Source organism: Coturnix japonica, chromosome 23, assembly GCF_001577835.2.
Source record: "Coturnix japonica isolate 7356 chromosome 23, Coturnix japonica 2.1, whole genome shotgun sequence".
Taxonomy (NCBI): Eukaryota; Metazoa; Chordata; class Aves; order Galliformes; family Phasianidae; genus Coturnix; species Coturnix japonica.
Window position 1 is genome coordinate 4,830,372 of NC_029538.1, and position 20,400 is coordinate 4,850,771.

The 20,400-nt window shown below is 61.6% G+C and overlaps 3 protein-coding genes across 9 annotated transcripts; 1 reads left to right on the top strand and 2 right to left on the bottom strand.

Moving 5' to 3' along the window:
• Window positions 1–1,257: 1,257 nt before the first annotated feature.
• On the bottom strand, window positions 1,258–9,197 carry NT5C1A (5'-nucleotidase, cytosolic IA). Its single transcript, XM_015883740.2, has 6 exons — window positions 8,931–9,197; window positions 5,120–5,287; window positions 4,737–4,866; window positions 4,406–4,528; window positions 3,862–4,046; window positions 1,258–3,408 (listed from the first exon to the last, which is right to left on the bottom strand). The coding sequence occupies exons 1-6, from the start codon at window positions 9,180–9,182 to the stop codon at window positions 3,043–3,045; spliced, it is 1,224 nt and encodes a 407-aa protein (XP_015739226.1). The 5' UTR covers window positions 9,183–9,197; the 3' UTR covers window positions 1,258–3,042.
• Window positions 9,198–10,320: 1,123 nt separating this feature from the next.
• On the bottom strand, window positions 10,321–12,772 carry HPCAL4 (hippocalcin like 4). 2 transcript variants are annotated; one of them, XM_015883761.2, is made up of 4 exons: window positions 12,670–12,772; window positions 11,674–11,843; window positions 11,340–11,555; window positions 10,321–11,141 (listed from the first exon to the last, which is right to left on the bottom strand). In XM_015883761.2, the coding sequence occupies exons 2-4, from the start codon at window positions 11,833–11,835 to the stop codon at window positions 10,944–10,946; spliced, it is 576 nt and encodes a 191-aa protein (XP_015739247.1). In that variant the 5' UTR covers window positions 11,836–11,843; window positions 12,670–12,772; the 3' UTR covers window positions 10,321–10,943. The 2 variants fall into 2 exon arrangements, with proteins under 2 accessions (XP_015739247.1, XP_015739246.1); XM_015883760.2 differs by having other exon boundaries at window positions 12,394–12,739.
• Window positions 12,404–19,140, top strand: LOC107324073 (protein FAM49A-like). Of its 6 annotated transcripts, XM_032448973.1 has the most exons (13): window positions 13,732–13,893; window positions 15,223–15,302; window positions 15,687–15,767; window positions 16,772–16,851; window positions 17,191–17,312; window positions 17,378–17,483; window positions 17,606–17,742; window positions 17,916–17,993; window positions 18,079–18,195; window positions 18,321–18,400; window positions 18,476–18,602; window positions 18,791–18,861; window positions 18,952–19,140. In XM_032448973.1, the coding sequence occupies exons 4-13, from the start codon at window positions 16,779–16,781 to the stop codon at window positions 19,013–19,015; spliced, it is 975 nt and encodes a 324-aa protein (XP_032304864.1). In that variant the 5' UTR covers window positions 13,732–13,893; window positions 15,223–15,302; window positions 15,687–15,767; window positions 16,772–16,778; the 3' UTR covers window positions 19,016–19,140. The 6 variants fall into 6 exon arrangements, with proteins under 6 accessions (XP_015739248.1, XP_032304865.1, XP_015739250.1 ...); XM_015883762.2 differs by lacking the exons at window positions 13,732–13,893; window positions 15,687–15,767 and adding an exon at window positions 12,404–12,466; XM_032448974.1 differs by lacking the exon at window positions 16,772–16,851 and having other exon boundaries at window positions 13,731–13,893.
• Window positions 19,141–20,400: the final 1,260 nt, after the last annotated feature.

Below are 20,400 nucleotides of genomic sequence, written 5' to 3' on the forward strand. Positions count from 1 at the left end.
GAATCATGAGGGCAAAGCTTAAAAATCGCCCCCAGAGCCCACACTGGGCTCTGCATCCCCGTCTGTCACAAAGGGACAACTGTGCAAAAACCTGCCCTGAAGGAGGGGATGAGCACAGTGAGCACAGCCCACAAGTAGCACTGCTGGGCACTCAACACATGGAGCTGCACGTGCAAACCACGCTGCCAGCTCTGTGCCAAGCCTGGTGTGGGGACTGGGGGTGACAGCAGCATCAGCCAGCACAGCTATAAATAACGGTGTGGAAGGAACGCGATGGTCGGGCCATCAAACCCTGGCACGGCGCTGCAGCACTGGGGCACCGCAGGGAGGTGGGCACAGTGCCCTCCCCATGTGGCCCCACGGGGTCTGAGTTTGCCCATGGAGCTGTCAGGAGCAGCAGCTCTCACAGCCCTGGTTTCCTCCCATACATCTGCTCTGACACAGCAGGGCAGCAGCAGGACGCTCCATCAGCTCTGCCTCCACTTCCTCCTCCTCCAAGTCCTTTATTCCGAATTCTGCACTCATTGCAGAGCCTGTAATGGAGGGAGAATCTCAGCAAACAGGTGACACAGAAACCCAACCTGGCAGCCACCAGTGAGAGGATACCCCCGACCTCCCTCCATCTGAGCAGGATCCTTTGCGCTGCGGTCAGAGCCACCTGTTGGGCTCTGCGGGTGCAACGAGGGACTTCACATCCTCCATGTGAACTGGGGCTGGGCACGGAGGAAGCATCGCAGCTGCTCAGGAACAGCGCTGAGGGCAACGCAGAGATGCTGCCCTGGGGCCTATGGACATTCCTTGGCTATATTTGGTGACGGATGGAGGATTTGTTGCTTCCCCTCAACCCATCTGTTCCCATATCGGTGGGGAGGAGCTAACGGCAGAGCTGCAGTGTCGCTGTCCGGGTAAACCCGGTACTTCAGCAGCAATAAATCTCCAAAAAGCTTCTGCTGCCTCCCACCTGCTGGCTGGGAAAAGATCAAGCTGACAAAATCTGCCGCCAAATCGTATTTTTAACCAGGACTTCATGATGAACACAGGTTTCAACAAAGGGCTGCTCACAGAGCGGAGGGCAGGATCACATCTCCCACCTGGAGTCCTCCCAGCTCCCAGGGAGCTGCTTTAGTTGCATTTACTTAAGACCCCAAACACCCTCTGCCATCACCCCCACAGCACCTGAGAGGCCTCAGGCACCGTCCCCAGCCTCTTGCTGTCCACACCAGGATGCCCACGGGGAGAAGGACAACAAAGTCAGGCTGCAGCCAACACCGTTTATTACAGAACACCACCCAAAGGGGTTTTGTTGCCGTGGCAGCTCACTCACAAGAAAAACCACAGGAGAACAGCAAAGCAAAACCGATGGGAGATGCAGCAGTGAAGCCCATCTGGTGGCCAATGCAGCACAAAGGCCATGGCAGCACCCACTGGGGCTGGAGACAAGAAACTGTGCTGGAGTCACTTCCCACACCTCACCTGGGCGCACACCTGACAGCACCCACCTTTAGCAGCCGTACAACTGTCCCTGGTTGAGCCCATCCCATCTTCACCCACCTCCCTCCCCACACACTCTGGAGATGCCATTTCCCCACCCCGTTCCAGGCTGCAGCTGGGCTTCCAAGATGGGACCTTCAGGAAACAGCTGGGAAACGCTCAGTGGAGGATAAGGAGGGCTGAGAGACAGCTCAGAGCCCAGCATCCGCCGTTCCCATGAAGATGGGATTTTCTGATAGACATGAATACTGACAGAGTTCGTTCCAGACTTTGGGATTGCAGACCTTGGTCACCCAGGAGCCACCAATAACAGTCTGTGGAAATGAAAGCGTTCAGGGAGGAGGAAAAAGTGCAATTTGCTTTTCACTGCCGACGCAGGATTTAGTGCAATGAGAAAACAGTCTGCAGAGCTGACAGGGGCATCGTCAGCCCTCTGGGGATCGGTCGGAAGGGCCACAACCACCACCAGGTCAGCTGGAGCCATCCTGCAAAGCAAAGGCATGTACAGGGAGAGCCTCATCGCAGGGAGATGCTGCAAAGCTGGAAGTCACTGCAAAGATCTCGTGCTGAGCGCCCTCTGTGCCCCACGGTGCGTGCTCTGCTTTCGGAACAAGCAAACAAGAAGGAGAGAAGCACGCAAAGTCACGTCCACATTTGCCACCTCCCCCAGGACACGCGGCCGGCGATGTGACACTCACACCCCACACAGCAGCGCTCCCATTGATTCCCCTTCCAGCTCTCTGATCACAGAGGTGGCTCTTTCTCCCAGGGCTTATTTTGGGAACATCAGAGCTTTAAGAAGCTGAGGAGAAAAAGATTATCCATCCCTACAGGCCTCAGCTCAGAGAGGGGGAAAAAATCCTTTAATTAAGTCCCCAAGGCTGAAATTCTCCACAGATTCGAATAAATGGACTTCAAATGTTGTTCCTAATATTTTAGGGCTGCTCAGATTTAAGCCCCAGGGTCTGCGGAGCCAGGAAGGCATCACCAGAGCTGAGCTCTGGCTGCCTCACTGCGGGTGCAACCTTGGAACCCAATTACCAGATCAATGGCCCAAAGTTCCAAAAGCAGAAAAAGGGATTCCTATTTTTTTTTCAATGTAAATATTTGTTTCTATATTTCCAAACATGAAACAGGAACAGAGGTGGGGTCACATCCCCCGAGGCGTGGAAGGAAAGATGTGATGCAGCACTTGATGCTGTTCAGTGGGCGGTAGCAGTGGACGGTGGATGGACTGGATGACCTCAGAGGTCCTCTCCAACCCTAAGGATTCCATGTTTCTATGGCAGGAAAGGGTTTTGTTTCAGTATCTTGTTGAAAGCTTCAGGAGGGGTTTTAGTGCTCACCACTCTGCAGTCCAACAGCTCAGCCTCAACATTCGCTCTTGGAACCGAAGGTGCCGGGAATCGCCCGGGACTTCAGAACAGCTGATGGGTCACACCAACCCAATGGGGAAGTGGTGCCGTGAGGAAGGGGACGTCATGACACCACGGGACACTGAGGTGACAGGAAGCCTTCGGCGTCCTCCTCCTCCTCTCACAGCTCCGTGCCCTATTTGCTGTTCTGGGGCGGCTTCTCCTGCAGCTGCTGCTTGTGCTTCTGTGCGACGCCGTAGGGGACGTGGGCAGCGACGGTGCCCATCTCCTTGGCTCCCTCCACGTGGAACATCTGATCATCAAAGAAGATGTGGGGACGGATCTTCTTCAGCAGAGGCCCCTTGGGAGCACCAGCCAGGAACAGCGCTTCGTCCGTCTCCAGGCCCCAGCTGCGCAGAGTCTTTAGGGCTCGGGCGCCCGAGCTGGCAGCGCTGCGGGCTGTGACCAGGTAGGTGCGAATGGGGCACTCCATCCTCAGCCCTTTGGAGTAGAACTTCTTCTGTAGCTTTCCCAGGGCCTCCAGGAAGCCCTTCAGGGGTCCCTGTAGGAGGAAGGGGGAGCCGTCACTTGGAGACCTCCATGCTGAGCGCTGCTGCCAGTCCACCAGGGCTGGATGCACCTCCAGGTGCAGAATCATTAAGGTTGGAGAAGACCTCAGAGATCACCGAGTCCAACCCACAGCTGTTGTGACCCCAGTGCAGGACCTGGCACTTGGTCTTGTTAGAGCTCACACAGTTGGCCTCAGTTTATCCACATCCCCCTGTAGGTCCTTTCTACCCTCAGGTGGATCAACACGTCCTCCCAGCTGGATGTAAACTGCAGCTTACTGCGGGGGCACTCCATCCCCTTGTCTAGATCATCAGGAAACACACACAGGACCAGCCCCAGCACTGACTCCTTTCTCCCTAATGGGGTGTTCCCAGTGGCCCCAGTTCCCTACACACTGTGCCTCAGAGGCTGTTCGTGGCTGCCCCACGCTGCCCCACAGCACTACCTGTGCCAGAGGATTGTTCTCATGAGCCTTTTCGTGCTCGAAGAACATGTCCAGGCCGTGAGCCTTCACAATCTGCTCCGACTCATCTGAGAAGAGCACAGCATCGCCATCGAACGCCACGCGCAGCTGCTTCTCTGACACCTGCAGGTCTTTGCTGGGGCTGAAGATGGTGGCTGCGGCGATCCCTGGGGACATCAAGTGTGAGGCAAGGGATGGCAGTTACCCAAGGACCCAAAGAGGATGTGAGCAAACAGCAAGGAAATGCATGCAACAAACAGAGCCTGCAGCTTGGCCCCAAGACATCTCACAGCCAAAACAAGTCCTTAAATAACAAACCTCACTTTGCATGCAAGGAATAAGAGGGGAAAACAGTGCCTTGGCCTTGGAAGGGCTGCAGAGTTCATGGAAAGCTTTATTCCCATGGAAACTTGCAGCTCTTTGGAGCATAAAGGACGTTCCATCCCGATGGGGGAAAGGCAGCCCCACCCGCCCACTGACACCAGCTGCTGCAGGCTCTGGCTCCCAGGCCAGACCCCAAACTCACCCTCTTCAATGGCCCCACTCACTTTCTCGGCATCAGAGGAGAGGTAGAGGTTGGTGTGATAAGCCTTGAGGTAACCGATGGGGCTGTTCCCCCCTGTCATGCAGAATCTCTCAATGAACAGATCTGTGGGCAGGGACACAATGGGATGAGTCTGGCTGCCCCAGAGCACAGCGGCTCCCAGGAGCTCCCAGGAACCATCAGCACAGGCTTTGGTACCACAACTCAACAGCACCACCAGCAGCCAGGCTGCCTCTCCCGTGGCCAACTTCATCCTTCACCCACTGCTGAGCCATAACCCCCTGCCCATGTGCTGACATCGTGCTGAGCTCACCATAGTGGTTGATGCTGTTGATCAGGCGAACCCCGACCTGGGCATGGTTGTTGGTCATCAGGACGATGTCAAAGAGCTCCTCGCTGTCAGGATAGAGCTCCCGAAGCTGCGTGTTCACTGCTTCCAGAGCCTGCGGTATGTGGGGACAGGGAGGTCAGTGAGCCCTATGGGGCACAACGTCCCACTCAGCATCACATTCCCCAGAGCTGGGGCCATGAGCCATGCTGGAAAAAAGGTTGGCTTGGAAGAAACCACCCAGCCACTTCCCTGCTGTCTAACACAACAGGTTTGAAGCTTCCCTTAGGAGATAACTGCCTCAGTTACACACACCCTCGGTGACCCCTCTCCCCAGAACAGGTTTTGCTCCCACGGGCAGCACTCACCTTAACGAAGGGGAATGCAGCCCCGGGGAGGAAGGGCTCATTCTCATGGTCCAGCTGGTATTTCACGTAGGCCTCCACCCCCTGCTCATTGTAAATCTTCTGCTCCTCCTCCATGCGGAAAAGCGCCCGTGAGGACACCGCGATGGTGATGGCATTCTCAGGCTTTGGCTGCATGAGATGGGTGACAGCAGGGAGAGGGCATCCATCAGCCCACACCACAATGCTCAGCCACTGGGGGCACAGCTGCATGGAGCAGGGAGCTGCCACCCAACCTTCCCCTGCTCCAGCACCATGTTCAGAGCCCCCCAGGGCAATGGGGCTCCCACAGCACCTCCAGACCCACAGCGCTGCCCCGGGAGGAGCACTTCACCCCAGCACACAATGGATTTATGCAGCTTTTTTTCCCCCCTCACCAGGAAAAGCCACCCAGTGCTGTTCAGTCAGATCTGGGCTCCTTTGATGCTGTCCAGATGTGACAAACAGCTCATGCCAGCTCAGCACATAGAAACACTCGATATAGTAATTGTGGGTGGGAACATGACAAACAGGTGGTGCATGCAGTGATTTATGAGTCATTATTATTAATGTTCGTAATCCACCAAAGTCAACGAGGGGCCTTTGGTGGGGCTTGGCAGCAAGAGAGAGACATCCAGCAAAGCCAACCTCATCCTGACCCCCACCTCAGTCCTCCCTCTCCATTCATCTCCATCACTCACTTGCAAACACGGAAACAAATTCAAGGCTGGCAGCCAATGAGGAGCTTTGCAAAAGCAGCAGCCTGGCAAGGATGAGCTGCCCCATCCGCACCGGGGACCTTTTCTCCCCACTCATGGCCTGGGGGTTGTTCTGACCCATCCAGCTCTGCCAGTCCTGCTCAGCTCAGGGTGCACCCAGCACTGAGTCACCCACAGCCTCGCACCATTGCCAGCACACAGTGCCCCCATGGCAGCACTCAGGGCCAACAGCAGCTGCATCAGTACCCAAAATCCCCAGCAAGGAGATTAAGCAGTGGGCGATTAGGAGTGGATACAGATGAGCTGAGCCTGAGAGCATCACCGTGACCAGAGGGACCCTGTGCAGGGAAATAAGCCCCACATACACAGCATCACATCCCACCCAACTCCCCCCTCAGGTGCAGCTGCCTGCTAAATATTAGCTATTAACTCGTCTCCATGTTTTAACTCATTAATTAATAACTCTGGTGTCATGGGCCATTTATTATGTGAAAATATTAATAACTGCTAAAGGTTTTGGGGGCATCCAGCCATGCAGCACACACCTTGCAGCGCAGGCACCTTGCAAACATCAGCAGGCTGTTCCAGGTCCCTTTGCTGCCATTTAGAGCCTCCAGGAGGTTAATTTAAGAGGTAATAAACACAGCAATAAAAATAACCACAAGCTCCAGCTCTGCCCCAGCGTGGGCTGCCGGAGCCCTGCGGGTGTGAAGCGCAGACCTGCCGGATCCTGCTTGCTCTGCTGCGCCAGGTCAGTGCTGTCAGAGCAGGTGAGCCCCATGCAGGTGCTGGCACAGCCCATAGCAGAGATGTGCAGGACCTGTGCTGACAGCCCAGTGCTTGGTGCAGCCTCCAGGCGGTCCCTGAGCTCCAGATCCCATCTCCAACACAAGCGACCTTCCCAGCACACACGGGCCTCAAACAAGAGCAAACCCCATTGCAGCCCTTCACATCCCTCTTTCAGCCTAAAGGTGGATTCTGGCAGTGGCTCCAAAAACCGCATTTCCTTCCCCAGACCCAACAGCTGGCAGGCCTTCAAATCGCCTCCTAATCGCACGTAAATCCCAAGCAGCCCCCCAGGATTAGAAACGTGGAAATCCCATGAAAGCTGAGGGTACCCACGATGGCACTCAGTGCCCACAGCTCCCACTGCCACCCTGAGGGGAACCTGCTTTGCACTCCCCGATGCGGGGATCATTCTGCAGCACCCAGGGCTGCATCTGCCAGACTCAGCTCCCTCCTAAAACATGGAGGATTGACGACAGCTCCAGGCAATGGAGACTGAATTTTAAACATGGAGTTGAGTTTTGATGTTAAATTTGGGCAGAGGAATGGGAGAGGTGGGACTCACTCCAGGGTCAAGGACGAATCTCTTCCTCAGCTGAAACACCCCCAAAATCCCTGCAGCCATAGAAACCCGGAGCAGGAGGCAACGTGGTGAGTGGGACGGGGCATGTGGGTGCAGGGACAAGTGGTGCACCCACAGACATGGAGGCAGCAGCTCCCAGCAATGTGCCCTCTCAGCCCTGCACCGTGTCACCAGAAAGGCCAGGGGACATTTTCTACATTGCTGAAGGGTGACAAACCTGATCGCTGACCTCCCCCAGCTGGCAGGAGCGCGGCTGCGGCAGCACAGGAAGAGCAGAGATCCTGCAAACAGAATCTCCATGGGTTGTGGGGACACCACATTCACCCAGCCAGGAGGGAGCTCCTCAAAATGCTCCCCCAAAAATCACGCTGCCTCCCAGCAGCCTTTAGCTCTGCTACCAGAAAGTCCAGTACCTGCCGACAGGACGGACACACAGACAGGACAGACAGACCCAGCACATGCAAGGGCACAGATGGACCGCAGCCAGCTCCATTCCCCACATGCACAGGGAGGCTGCAAGCCCCCTGCTTGGGATCAACTTAAAGCTCATGGCGATGGCTGAGATGTTTCTGAGTTTTCCAAACACATTATTTATAATGCAGAAAAGTGCTCCGCAGCCGTTCATCATGGGGTGGGACAGCTGCATGGCTGCGGGCACGGGCTGAGGGTGTGGGGCTGGGTGGGCACTGCAGGCCCTGTGCGGGTGGGTGGCACAGCCCGAGCTCTGAGCACCCACATCTCAGCTCTGCCACTGATTCACCACACCAGCAAACTGCACTGAGCCTCAGTTTCCCCATGCAGACAGCTGAGAGTGCTGCAAGGAGAAGAGGAGGAGCTTGGGCAAACATCTGCAGGAGGCAAAAAGCGTGGCATGAAAGACAGACGGCTGCATCCCGCTGCCTGTTTCCCAATCGCAGGTTGAAGGCAGCAGCACTGATGTCTCCCAGTGGTTACAGGACCAGGGGGCCCCCAGCACAATGACCCCAGTTGAGGTCTGCAGAGCCCAGCCTCATTGGAGACCCAATGTGACTGGTGCTACGTGCCCCCGTGCTCCCCATCTCACTGCCTTCACACTGGGTGCTCGCAGGCAGTGAGTCCGGAGCCATCTGCAGCCCCCGGCCGGGCTGCCAGCACTGCACGGCTATTCTGAGACACGGCCACGCTCCCATTTTTAAACCCAGCAGAGCTCAGCCCTGGTTAGATAACACAGGCTCTGCTCTAATCTCTCAGAGCCCAGTGGGGTGGCTGTGTCCCCGTGGAATCCCCAAACCCACGCAGGGGCTGTGGCTCCGGGCTGTCCCTGTTGGCTCAGCTCCGGGCACCAGCAGCTCACGGGGCACGAGCTCTGCGAGGACATCCCAGCCCGGGAGGGACCTGGGGACATCGCTGGTTCTGGAAAGACCCCGGCTGTGTCACGGAGGACGGAGGGGTACCCAGAGATGCCCCAAGGACCTGGAAGGAGACGCTGGGTCAAAGGAAGACTGCAGAGACCCAGACAGATCCCAGGGCACCTGGAGGAACAGCACACCCAGAGGGAACCACGGGAAACCCGGAGACAACGCACCCGGGGGAGCTAGAAGAGACCCGAAAGGAACGCGGAGCACCGGGAGGAGATGCGCGCCCGGAGGGAGGAGATGGGGAGAGCGGGGGGGGAGCGGAGCACCCGGAGATGGAGCAGCCGGGAAGCAGCGCCCGCTGCAGCTCTCACCGATTTAGGTTTCTTCTTGGGGGTGAGGTTATCGTAGAACGCCTTCGCCTCATCCCAGGGCCGCCCCGCCGCTCCCGGTGCCCCGGCGGTGCCCGGCGGCTCCATGGCACAGCGCTCCGTGCGCACCGGGAGCTCCCGGCGGCGGAACGCCTTTATACGGCATCCCATGAAGCTCCGGGGTTTCATCCCACCGGGCCGCGGTTTAACCTCTTCGGGACTGAGCCCGCCCCGCCCCGCCGCCCCCAGCCCCATATTCGGGAGAACGGAGCCCTCCAGGGCTGGGACAGTCGCGGGGCAGCGGAGCTCAGGGCTGGGGGAGAAGCGCTGCTGCACGGAGGTGCCCCCAGCTGAGGATCGCTCCGCTCCGTGCGCGGCTCCGAGTGGTCGCGGTGTTGTAGGGCTGGGGTGGGAGGGGGCTGCAGGGAGACCACCGCCCCAGCGCGGAGCACAGCCCTCTGTCTGCCCAGGAGAGCGGCTCAGGTGCCCCCTCCCCTGCCCTGCAGTTCAGCCCGGGGTGCCCAGGGCTCAGCCAGCTGCTCGCACCCCAAGCCCTTGGGGACGCCCTTCTGGGAGCTGAGCGCCACTCCAGCCCCATCGCGGGCTCCTTTTCCCCGGAGCTTTCGCAGTTCTCTGCGGCAAATCCTCCAGCTTCCTCCGGGAAGGGCCCGAGGGGAACCAGAATTTCTCATTCCCACCATCCTGAGCCGCTGCTCTTTACACGGCAGCGCTGGCACATTCCCATTTGTCCCCACAGCGCGTGTGACCTGCACCGTCCCCCCCCTCCCCGCTGAGCTGCACGTTGCTCCCGGGTGGGCACAGAGCTGCCCCTCAGCAGCGCTCCCGGGAACGCACGTGCTGCTTTGGCACCGTCCCATCCTCCTTCTCAGGACTGGGAGATGTGGGAGTACTGCGGGGTGGAAGGGGAGCCGCATTTCTGCCTGCGAGCTGAGCCAGAACTGCTGCTAAATCCGGAGAAGCACTTAAAGTTGGTGAGAGCTCCTTAGCAACAGGCACTGTCTGTGCAGGCTGCCGATGGGAAGAACGAAACGTGCAGGGAAGGGGGGCGTGAGGGCGGAGGGTTGATGAGCAGCAGCAGCACGTCCCAGGTCCCAGCGGCTGGCGGTGCTGCAGCGGGCCCAGGATGCAGCCCCCAACCCGGAGGCAGCTGGGACCCAATCTTGGGGGGCACGTGAAACGCCCAGTCCTACCCCACACACACCCAATACGACATTATTCCTTCCCAAAGCTTCGTGCACAGCTGCAGGGTTACATTACACCACCTCCTGTGTAAGGACCGATCCCTCCCCAGCATGTCACAGGCTCCAGGGAGCCCCAAAATGATGCTCAGGAGCGTTGCTCTCCCCCTGCTGAGCCATTCAGGGGGAACACAACCAATGGGGGACAGTTTATTTTTCCATTAAAAAAGAGAAAAAGAAGGAAAAAAAGTAGGTAACTCCACAGCCTCCTAACAGATATCACAGTCATCGTCACCACAATGTGCTGAATAAATACCACTCAGTGACAGTATCGCTGTCCTGGGGCAGAAGGGGCAGAGGCCGGGGCTGGGACAGCAGACACTGCAGCAGTCAGCAGGGCCAGAAACACTCTGGGCACCCTCAGTAGCACAAGGGCAGTTCCAGGAGTCACCCACCGGAGATGGGGTGGTTTCTGGGATCCAAGGGTGGCCTTGGGCGCTTCCTGAAGTCCCCTGACCAACCCTTGGCTATTCCCACCATCAAAAGCAGAAGCAGAAAATCTTCAGCTGGGTGAGGGGGGTGGAGAGGGCAGGACAAAACCTAGGACCAGTTCTGAGCCCCAGCAGCCCCCATGGGGTGCTGCCAGGTCTATTTTAGGGGACCTGGAGCTGGCAGTGCCCAGGAGCAGAGCTGAGGGGTGGCAGCAGGAACAGAGCACAGGACCAAGCAGGCAAGGGGCACCAGCAGGGCATGGGGATGGAAACCATCATGGGGAGCCGAGGTTGGATGCAGCCAGTCCAGCCCTGAGCCCCAGGCCCTATTTCTGCACATCACCCTGCAGCAGGAGGATGATGGAGGGGTCACTCTTGGCTGCCTCCTTGAACTCCTCTAAGGAGATCTGGTCATCCTTGTCCTTGTCCATCTTTGTGAAGATCTTGTCGACGCGTTGCTGGGGCGTCAGCCCGTCTTGGTTCATCCGCATCATGATCACAGTCCCCACCATCCTGTAGATGGCCTGGAGCAGGGAGAGGAGCGGGGTGGGAGCTGGGTGGCCAGGAGGTGCTGAGACAAGGCAGAGCTGCTGCCCTACGCAGCCACCTTTCAGCCAAGGTTCCAGACACCAAAACCCATTTTTTCATGGCCAGATGGGCCCCAAACCTGTGAAAAACCCACATAAAAATGCAAGGTGCCCCACTTATCGGAGCAGCAGTACCTCAATGATCTCCAGCATCTCCAGGCGTGTGATCTTCCCGTCCCCATCCAGGTCGTACATCTCAAAGGCCCAGTTGAGTTTCTGCTCAAAGGTCCCCCTGGAGGTGACAGACAGGGCACAGATGAACTCTCGGAAGTCGATGGTGCCGTCGCTGTTCTTGTCGAAGGTGCGGAAGGCGTGCTGGGCAAACTTGGAGGCGTCACCATAGGGGAAAAACTGCGGGTGGATGAAAGGAGAGAGATCGGAACGGGGAGGGGAGCCCAGAGGGAGCACAGCCCGACACAGCAGGAGAGGGGAGCTCCTGCCCCACAGGCTGTGCCCGATCAGAGCCCACCTTGATGTAGAGCTGCTGGAACTCCTCCAGGTTGAGGATGCCGGTGGGGCAGTCCTTGAGGAAGCCCTTGTACCACTGCTTCAGCTCCTGCTCACTGAACTCCGTGCTCCTCACCAGGTCTTCCAGCACCTCCGGGGCCAGTTTGCTGCTGTGCTTGCCCATGGCTGTGCCTGGGATGGGAAGTGTGGGGCTCTGGATGCCGGCTACAGGGTGGCTGCGCTCCCCAGCGCCCCATCGACCCCACAGCCCTCCCACAACGGAGCTGACCCTCCCGGCTGGTGGCACTCACACGCTGCCAAATGTCACTGCAGTTCTGTGCCACTGGCATCGAAGTGAGGAGAAGTCTCACCTGCATCACCCAACCCACAGCACTGCATTGTGTGGGCAGCACACGCAGCAGCTCCAATGATACACACTGTGCCCACAGCGGCTCCAATGATACACACTGTGCCCGCTCCCACACAGCCCTGGCTGCCGCTGCTCAGCCCGAGCAGCTGAGGGTTTGATGAGGGCTCCCGAGCTGCTCTCCATGGAGAGAGTTGAGGACACGCTCTCTGGAGCCCGACCGAAGCCCCATCGCCCGTTGTGCACCCAGTTTTCCAGGCTTGGGGAACTCTGGGGCACTTTGGGATGACGGGCCCCACGCCGAGCACACGCGGCGGGCAGAGGCCGCATCCTGCCCAGCAACAGAACAGCATCCCTCCATCAGCTGCCACCCACCGCCGTCAGAGATGGAGCCGAGGGAATGTCCGGACATCGCATGGACCCGCTGCATTTCCCCCCTCCAACACCGGTCAGAGCTGCATCCCCGAGACGGAGAGAGCACGGGGAGGGACGGGGCGGTCGGGCTGAGGGATGGCACTCGTGGGCGGGGGGGCAGCTCGGAGGCTCCATCCGCTCCATCCGCAGCAACGCGGCCCCGACGGCCCCGACCCCGACGGCCGCCCCGCCCCGTCCCGGGCAGCGGCTCCCAGCCCCGCCGCCCCCCCCCGTTACCTGTCCGTGCGGAGCGGCCACGAGCGAAGCCGGTTCCGCCGTCGGGCAGCGCTGCCGCCCCCGGCTCTGCCCGCGCCGCTCCCGCCCCTCCCGCAGCCTCCAGCACCGCCCGACTATTGGCTGCGGGCGCTGCCAGTCGGTGGTGGGTGGGGGGCGAGAAATGAGGAGCTGGGGGCTGGAAAGGGAAATGGGCGGCCGGGGGCGGCAGCACCGATGTCCGAGGGGTCCCAGCCCGGAGCGGAGTCCCCGCAGCTCCCGCCCCGCTGCTGCCCGGGGCTGATGCTCGTTCCCAGCGCCAGAAGCGGAACGTTTCCATAGCGGTGGCTCTGCCTCTCCCCGCTGACCTTCCCTCCCCCCGGGCCGTGGGGCAGCGCCTGCAGCCACCGGGGGTGGGACGGAGCCGCGGGGCCACCCGAAATCTCCGCGTGAATCTTCCCCCGCCGACGGGGCCAGAGAAACGGTTTATATGAGGCACAAATATTTGCAGCTGTGCACACACAGCGCGGCTGCGGGGATCCAGCACTCCGGGGGGCCACGGCCGGATCCCCTCGGACCCCTCGGACCCCTCCGGGCCCGATGCGCGGCCCCTGCGCCACGCCGTGCCCGTGTGCGGGGAGGGATGGGGGGATCCCCACCCGAGGCTACACGGGTGGGAAGAGGCGGGGAGGGGGCACGGCGGGGGACACGGCCAAGGACTGTGCGGTGCCCCCTCCCCGCGGCTCCCGGCGGGGCCGCCGTGGGGTGTCACCCCGCTGAATGCCCCGTTTTCCGCTGCTCGGAACCTTCCACCCGCGGCGGCTGCGGGGATGGAGGCACCGCGGGTGACAGTGACGCCGAGCGGGTCCCTCTCGCTGCACCCCCCGCCACCCTCCCACCAGCCGGGACCCCCCGAGATAAGGGCAGGAATGAGGAGAAGCGTCGCCCCGGGCCCCCGGCACCGACCCCCGCGGTGCGAGGCGTCCCCTCGTCCTGCAGCGCGCAGAGACCCGCAGGGCCGCGGATGCCGCCGGCCGGCACGCAGCGGGTTAAGCGTCCCCGGCTCCCTCGCACTTGAGACGTCACCGTCCCCGGTGGCGTGGGGGGGCCGGGGGCCATGGGGGGCTTTGTGGTGCAGTCGGCAGCCGGCGCAGGGCTCGCACGCAGCGGCGGGCGGCTCTTCCCCCCGCACCTGCGTTGCGGGAGCGACCGCACGCACCGGGCGCTGCCGCCGCCCGCGCCACCACGGTGAGAACGGGGCCGGGTCGGGGCGGGGGGCGGCGGGGGGCCCTGGAGGGGGGGGCGGGAGGGTGCAGCCACCGGGATGCTGCAGCCCGGGGGGGGCTTTGCGGCTCCGCACCCCGGAGCCATGCGGTAAATCGGCCGCATCCGCAGTGGGGCCGTAGGGGGGGGGAGGGTGGGTGCATTGCTGGGGGGTTCGGCCCCTAAAGGGGCGGGGGGGGGGGGCAGCGCCGGGGGTCGCCCAGGGGCAGGATCCAGCCCTGGTGCTACGGTGCCCCCGCTGGGAGGGATGCTCGTGGAGATGGTGCAGTGCATTGGAAATAATCCTGGGGACACCACGGGCGTGGCTGGGGGGGGGACCCTGCCGTCCCCAGCGCTGCAACGGCTGCGTGCAGCCCTCAGTGCGTGGAGTGTCCTTCGTGGGGGATTTGGGCTGCGTGGTCCCTGCATGGTGACGGGCACAGGGAGGTAGGGATCAAATCTCCTCCTGAGAGCTCCCCCGAGTGGGATGTGCTGCCCCCCAGGTGTCCCCCCTCACATCATGGGACAGTGTGGGGGGAGTAGAAATGGTGCAAAGGGAGCAATGAACCTCAGACCCCACAGGGCACCGCGGGGACATAGAGGGGCCCAGCCCAGTGCCACCACACGTCTCCATTCCCTGGCACAGGGCAGAGGGGCTGCAGCCATCCCCATCCCTCCCCCAGCACTGGCCCCCACACCAGGGCCAGGCCTCGCACCCATGTCCCCGCAGGGACCCATCTGTGCCCCTCCCTGTGTGCCCAGCACCCCAAAACCCAGCCCTGAGAGCTGCGCTCTGCCCTTCAAGGACAAGCTCTGTGCGGGCACAAAGATGCGATACCATAATTGATGCAAACGACTGAGCAGAGCAGGTGAGGTCTCCCTCCAGGCTGACGGCCCCAGCACCTCCCTGCGGGGCACAGCACCCCAAAAACTCCCCGACATCCACGGGGACAAACCCCGGGTGCACCAGGCAACCCTTTGTGCCCCACAATGGAGAACAGGCAGCAAAGAGCAAAACCACCGAGCAACACGGGGTCCTTCAAGGTGACGTGGGGTGGCTCAGCCCCGTGTGCCCCGGGGTGTCCCCACCCGGGAGGTGTCCGTGGGGCTGTGAGCAGGGGATGCTCAGCCAGTGCCGGTGTGTGGAGCGCACCGACCGCATCTCCAGGAAGCGCTGGGCGGCTTCCAAAGCAGCTGCTGGCAGTGAGAGCGAGCAGAGGCAAATAAGGTGAAGGCTGGAGGGTGTGCGGGGCTGCCCCGAAGCGTCGAGTGGCCACGAGCTGCCCAAGGCCCTGACTCCACGTATCCCCACAGGTCCCTGCCAGCCCATGCTCTGATCAGGGTGCTCAGCACAGCCCCTGCTCCCATCATAGCTGCACCGTGAGCACACCGAGGTAAGGAACCAGGGCTGCAGCTGCGGTGTGGGTGATGGGCCCCTGAATTGGGTCTGTGGGGCAGAAATCCCGGAGTGGGGTCCCCCTCACCCAGCCCTGCCCTTTAGGGCTGCCCGTAGGGGGTTGCATGGGGAGGACACCTTGTCCTGGGGGCTGTTCTGGGGCGGTAGCAGCGCCCACAGGAAGCGCAGCGTGTCCCTCCCCACCTCTAGAAACTGAGAACAGAGCAGCCTCAGATCCACTCACAGCCTCGTGCTCACAGCTGGGAGGGCAGCGGGGCCGGGGGCAGAGGGGGCAGGTAGGTGTCACTGTGGTGGTTGGGGGGCTCCGGGCGCGCGGAGGCAGCGCGGTGCTGTTCCACTCTGTGCTGTTTCTCTCGCTCAGGTCTGCTGGCCATGGGCAACCTGATAAAGGTATTGGGCAAAGATTTAGAAAACTGTCCTCATTTTTTCCTGGATTTTGAAAGTAAGTCCCGTGAGCTGTGAAGGTGAAGCGGGGAGGGGGCCGGGGCCACTGCAGAGGCCGCTCCCCAGAAGATGGGGACAGGCTCAATGTCCTCAAGCAGCATCGTGTCCTTGGGGCCGTCCCGGATGCGCCCTGCACAGGCTGCGTGGGGCTGGGGAGTGGGCTCAGACCCCAGGAGGTGCCCCACATCTGCCCCAAGGGTTCTGCGTGGGGACACGTCCCAGCCACGCGAGGGGGACATGGGGCACTTGCCAGCAGCAGGACCTGGCACATTGCTATTAGTCCGTGGCACTTGGTGACCATGCAGCACGTCCCCACCATCACCATGGCTGGGACAGCCCGAAGGCTGGGGATGCTGGGAGTGTGGCATAAGAACCTGCACCACATGGGTTGGGCTCAGGCACCCCAATGCCCGCAGGTTCCTGGTCCCACACCCGGGGACGTGGCTCAGGAATGATCCAGGCTGTGATGGGGATGTGATGGGGGATGTGGCCGCGGTGGGAGGCTCAGCCTGGTGCAGCTCCCAGCCCCTTCCTGCCTCCCCCCTTCTTCCCCCCAGAGCACAGCGCAGAACAAGAGCGAGGGGTGTAAATATAGTGCAGCAGCAACCGCGGGGCCCAGCCCCAGCCACAGTGGGAAGAGTCTGCGTGCAGCTCTGCATCACCCCCAGCACCAAACACCCCAAAATAGGCGCCGGGGCTGGGGCTGCACAACCGCCCAACCCGGGGGGCCCTTTGGGGGTGCAGGGCCCTCTCCATCCTCTGCATGTGGCTGCGGCTGCTCCCCAGGACCCCCGTTCTGGGACTCACTCACAGCATCGCCCTCCTCACTGCAGCCCAGCGGCTCCTCGCTCTGCTCTTTCCACTCCATCACCCATCACAGCTCCCATCTCCATCCTCAGGGGGAAGAGGGCCGGGAGGTCGGGCTCTGCCCCGCTGCCCGCAGCCTCTTCCCCAATCCCACCTCGCCGTCATGCTTTTTTCCTCTTGTTTCTTCTCTTGCAGGTTTCACATGGGGAACCTTCTTAAAGTGTTGACTTATAACGAACTTGAACAAGGCCCTAATTTTTTCCTTGACTTTGAAAGTGAGATGGGATTTTTATTTTCCTTTTTTTGTTTCTTACCTTATGAGTTCCACATCCACACCATTTGAGTTCCCATGCCCGCCGTCCATCGCACTGCCCCCATCCCAGACACCCACCCCATCGCCGCCCCAGGGATCTCCCCAGGGAGGGGGCGGCCCCACGGCCAGTTGCTCCCACTCCACCCCTCAGAGTCAACCCTTTGGGGTCAGCCCCTCGGGGTCAGCGTGGGGCTGGGGCTGCTCTGGGGCAGCGGGATGGGGACATCACCCCTCTGGCTGCTGCTGCCTCCATCCCGCTCAGAGCCCTCCGGGTTTCTCTCCCCGGGGCGCTGCCCTGCAGATGCGCAGCCAACAGAGGCTGAGACTGCGGTGTGGAACCAGGTGAATGCGGTGCTGGAGGAGTCGCAGGGCGTGCTGGCCGAGCTGCAGTCCTACACGGGCGCTGGGCAGGAGATCCGAGAGGTGGGTGCAGCCCCAGCCCCGCTGTTCTCCCCATAGCTCGGGGTCACCCACTGCTCTCCCCACAGGCCATCCAGAACCCCGGGGACCTGCGGCTGCAGGAGAGGGCATGGAGCACCGTGTGCCCCCTCGTTGCCAAGCTGAAGCGCTTCTATGAGTTCTCTCTGCGGCTCGGTGAGCCCCCCCCATACCCTCATCGCACCCCCATTGTAACCCCACGTGGGACCGCTGCGCTGCCCCATGCCTCAGTTTCCCCATCTGGCAGCGAGGTGGTGACAGCGATGCTCTGTCTATAGAGAACGCACTGCGCAGCCTTCTGGAGGCCCTCACCTGCCCCCCGTACCCCCCAACGCAGCACCTGGAGCGGGAGCAGGCCTTGGCCAAGCAGTTCGCTGAGATTCTGCACTTCACCCTCAGCTTCGATGAGCTCAAGGTGCCCCCCACGGGCTGTAGGTCCCACACTGTCCCCATGCCCGGCCCCACATCAGCTGATTTTTTGCCTGGTGCTGAAGCTGGATGCTGGAGCGTTGCCCTCCCAGCCACGGGGCTCACCCTGGGCACACTGAGCAGCCCCAGTCCCAGCCCCTAACCCTGCACTCCCCATAGATGACCAACCCCGCCATCCAGAACGACTTCAGCTACTACAGACGGACCATCAGCCGAAACCGCATCAACAACCTCCAGGTGAGAGGGGCCCCCCAGGACCACCTCTGTGAGGGGCAGGGTCACAGCAGGGCTGCTGTCAGCCCCACATCCCCCCTCCCCACAGCTGGATGCGGAGAGCGAGGTGAACAATGAGATGGCCAACAGGATGTCCCTCTTCTATGCCGAGGCCACCCCAATGCTCAAAACACTCAGCAATGCCACCACCAAATTTGTCTCGGAGGTGAGTGTGACCGGGGGGCCTGGGGGGGCTGAAGCAGTGGGGTGAAGCCCCTCTGGCTCCAGGTAGGAGTGGGGCTGGGCGGGGGGCCCTACAGGGAGCAGCCCCTGGGATCCCTTTGCTTTCAGAACAAAACACTCCCAATTGAGGACACGACCGACTGCCTGAGCACCATGGCCTGTGTCTGCAGGGTGATGCTGGAGACCCCGTGAGTACCCACCCTGCGGGCACTGGGGTCTGGGGTCCCTCCTCTCCCTTCCCAGCTCAGACCCTCTCTTTGCAGGGAGTACCGCAGCCGCTTCACCAACACTGAGACGCTGCTGTTCTGCATGCGGGTGATGGTCGGGGTCATCATCCTCTATGACCACGTCCACCCTGTGGGGGCCTTTGCCAAGACTTCCAAGATCGATGTGAGTGGCCCGGGGGGGGTCACAGCCACATTGCGTGTCCCACAGCAGCAGTGATGCCTATAGGGCACAGCCCATGGGGACACCCACGTCTGAGCTGAGCCAGAGGGGAATTTGATCCCTGGGGGCAGAGGGGGGAGGAAATCTATGGGCCGTGTGGACAGTCACCACCTCTTCCGTGCCCTGTACAGATGAAGGGGTGCATCAAAGTCCTCAAGGACCAGCCCTCCACCAGCACCGAGGGGCTCCTGAACGCGCTGAGGTGAGCAGGGAGGGGGGGGCGGGGGGGTCCATCTGCTCGGGGACGGGATCGGCTCCCGAGGGCTGCAGGGTGACGGTCCCCACGTCCCAGGTACACGACCCGGCACCTGAACGACGACACCACGTCCAAACAGATCCGGGCGCTGCTGCAGTGAGCGCAGCTCCGCGTCCCGGCACATCGCAGGTCACCCACACCACGCCCATCCCGCTCATTTTGTACAGAGGGACAGCAGAAATCACACACAAATACAGAAAGAAATAGAAACGGCCCCAAAAAGCCGCCCTGACCTTCTCCCGTCCACCCCCCCCGCCCCCAAACAGCGCCTGGACGCGCTCCCACCGCCCGGAGAGCAGCGCCAGGGACGTGGGCTGGGGGTGGCGCCGCGGGGACACGGGGCCGGGCACGATGGGGCTGGGGGCAACGGGGGAGGGACACGCATCGCCCCCGGCCCCACAAGTGCAGAGGGGGAGGAGGAGGAGGAGGAGGAGGAAGCATCGCTGCGCTGACTGCAGGAATCGGCCCGGCTCCACCCGGTGGATTTTTAATACCCGTAATTAAATCGCCGCTCACCTCTTCTTCTGTACTTGTTTCTGTTTTTGGGGGGTTGGTTATGAAACTGAAAGACGTTTAACCTGCTCGTGGCCGGACCGGGGCCGTCTGCGGGGCGTCCAACCCCGCGCCCGCCCCGGACACGCGGCTCCGATCGGCGCCCTCCCCTCCATCCCCTCCATCCCCTCCATCCCCTCCTTCCTTCCCCTCCTTCTCCTCCCCGCCGCAGCCCGGGCTGCCGCCGCCGGCAGATGGCTCCGCGACACCGCGACACGGCGGCCCCGACGGCGCTCCGCCGCCCCGAGCAGCAGCGGGGCCGAACCGGGAACGATGCTCGTGCACCCCGTGCAGCCACAGCGCCGTGTGACGGCCCGCAGCCCCGCACAGCCGATAGACCCGCACAGCCGATAGACCCGCACAGCCGATAGACACGCACAGCCGATAGACCCGCACAGCCCGCAGCCCCGCACGGCGCCCAGGAGATGCCGCAGCTCAGCCCGCAGCCGCAGCGCTCAGCGGGGCCACGGCAAGAGGGCGACGGCGGATGCAGAGCCCGGCCCGGCCCGCACCGTTTTCTAATCCCAGTGTAATTAATGACCTTATCTTTGGCCAAAGCCATTTAGATTAAGTGGCTGGTGTGATGGGCTCGGCGGCTCCGGCTGTACAGATGGGAGAGCCGCGTTTGTCTGGGGATTAACGCAGGGCAGATGGAGCCCCAGCCCCAAACCTCAGCCGGAACGAGAGATCAGCGCCCACCGGCACCGGGAGATGCGGCAGCGCTCAGCGGGACAGCGCCGGGGGGGGCGCTCAGACACCAGCACTGCACTGCACAGAACAGCACGGCACAGCACTGCACTGCACTGCACTGCACGGCACTGCATGGCACTGTATGGCACAGCACTGCACAGCACAGCACGGCACAGCACTGCACAGCACTGCACACTGTGGGGCAGCAGTGACTGGGGCTTTACAACCGGCCTTACCCCATCC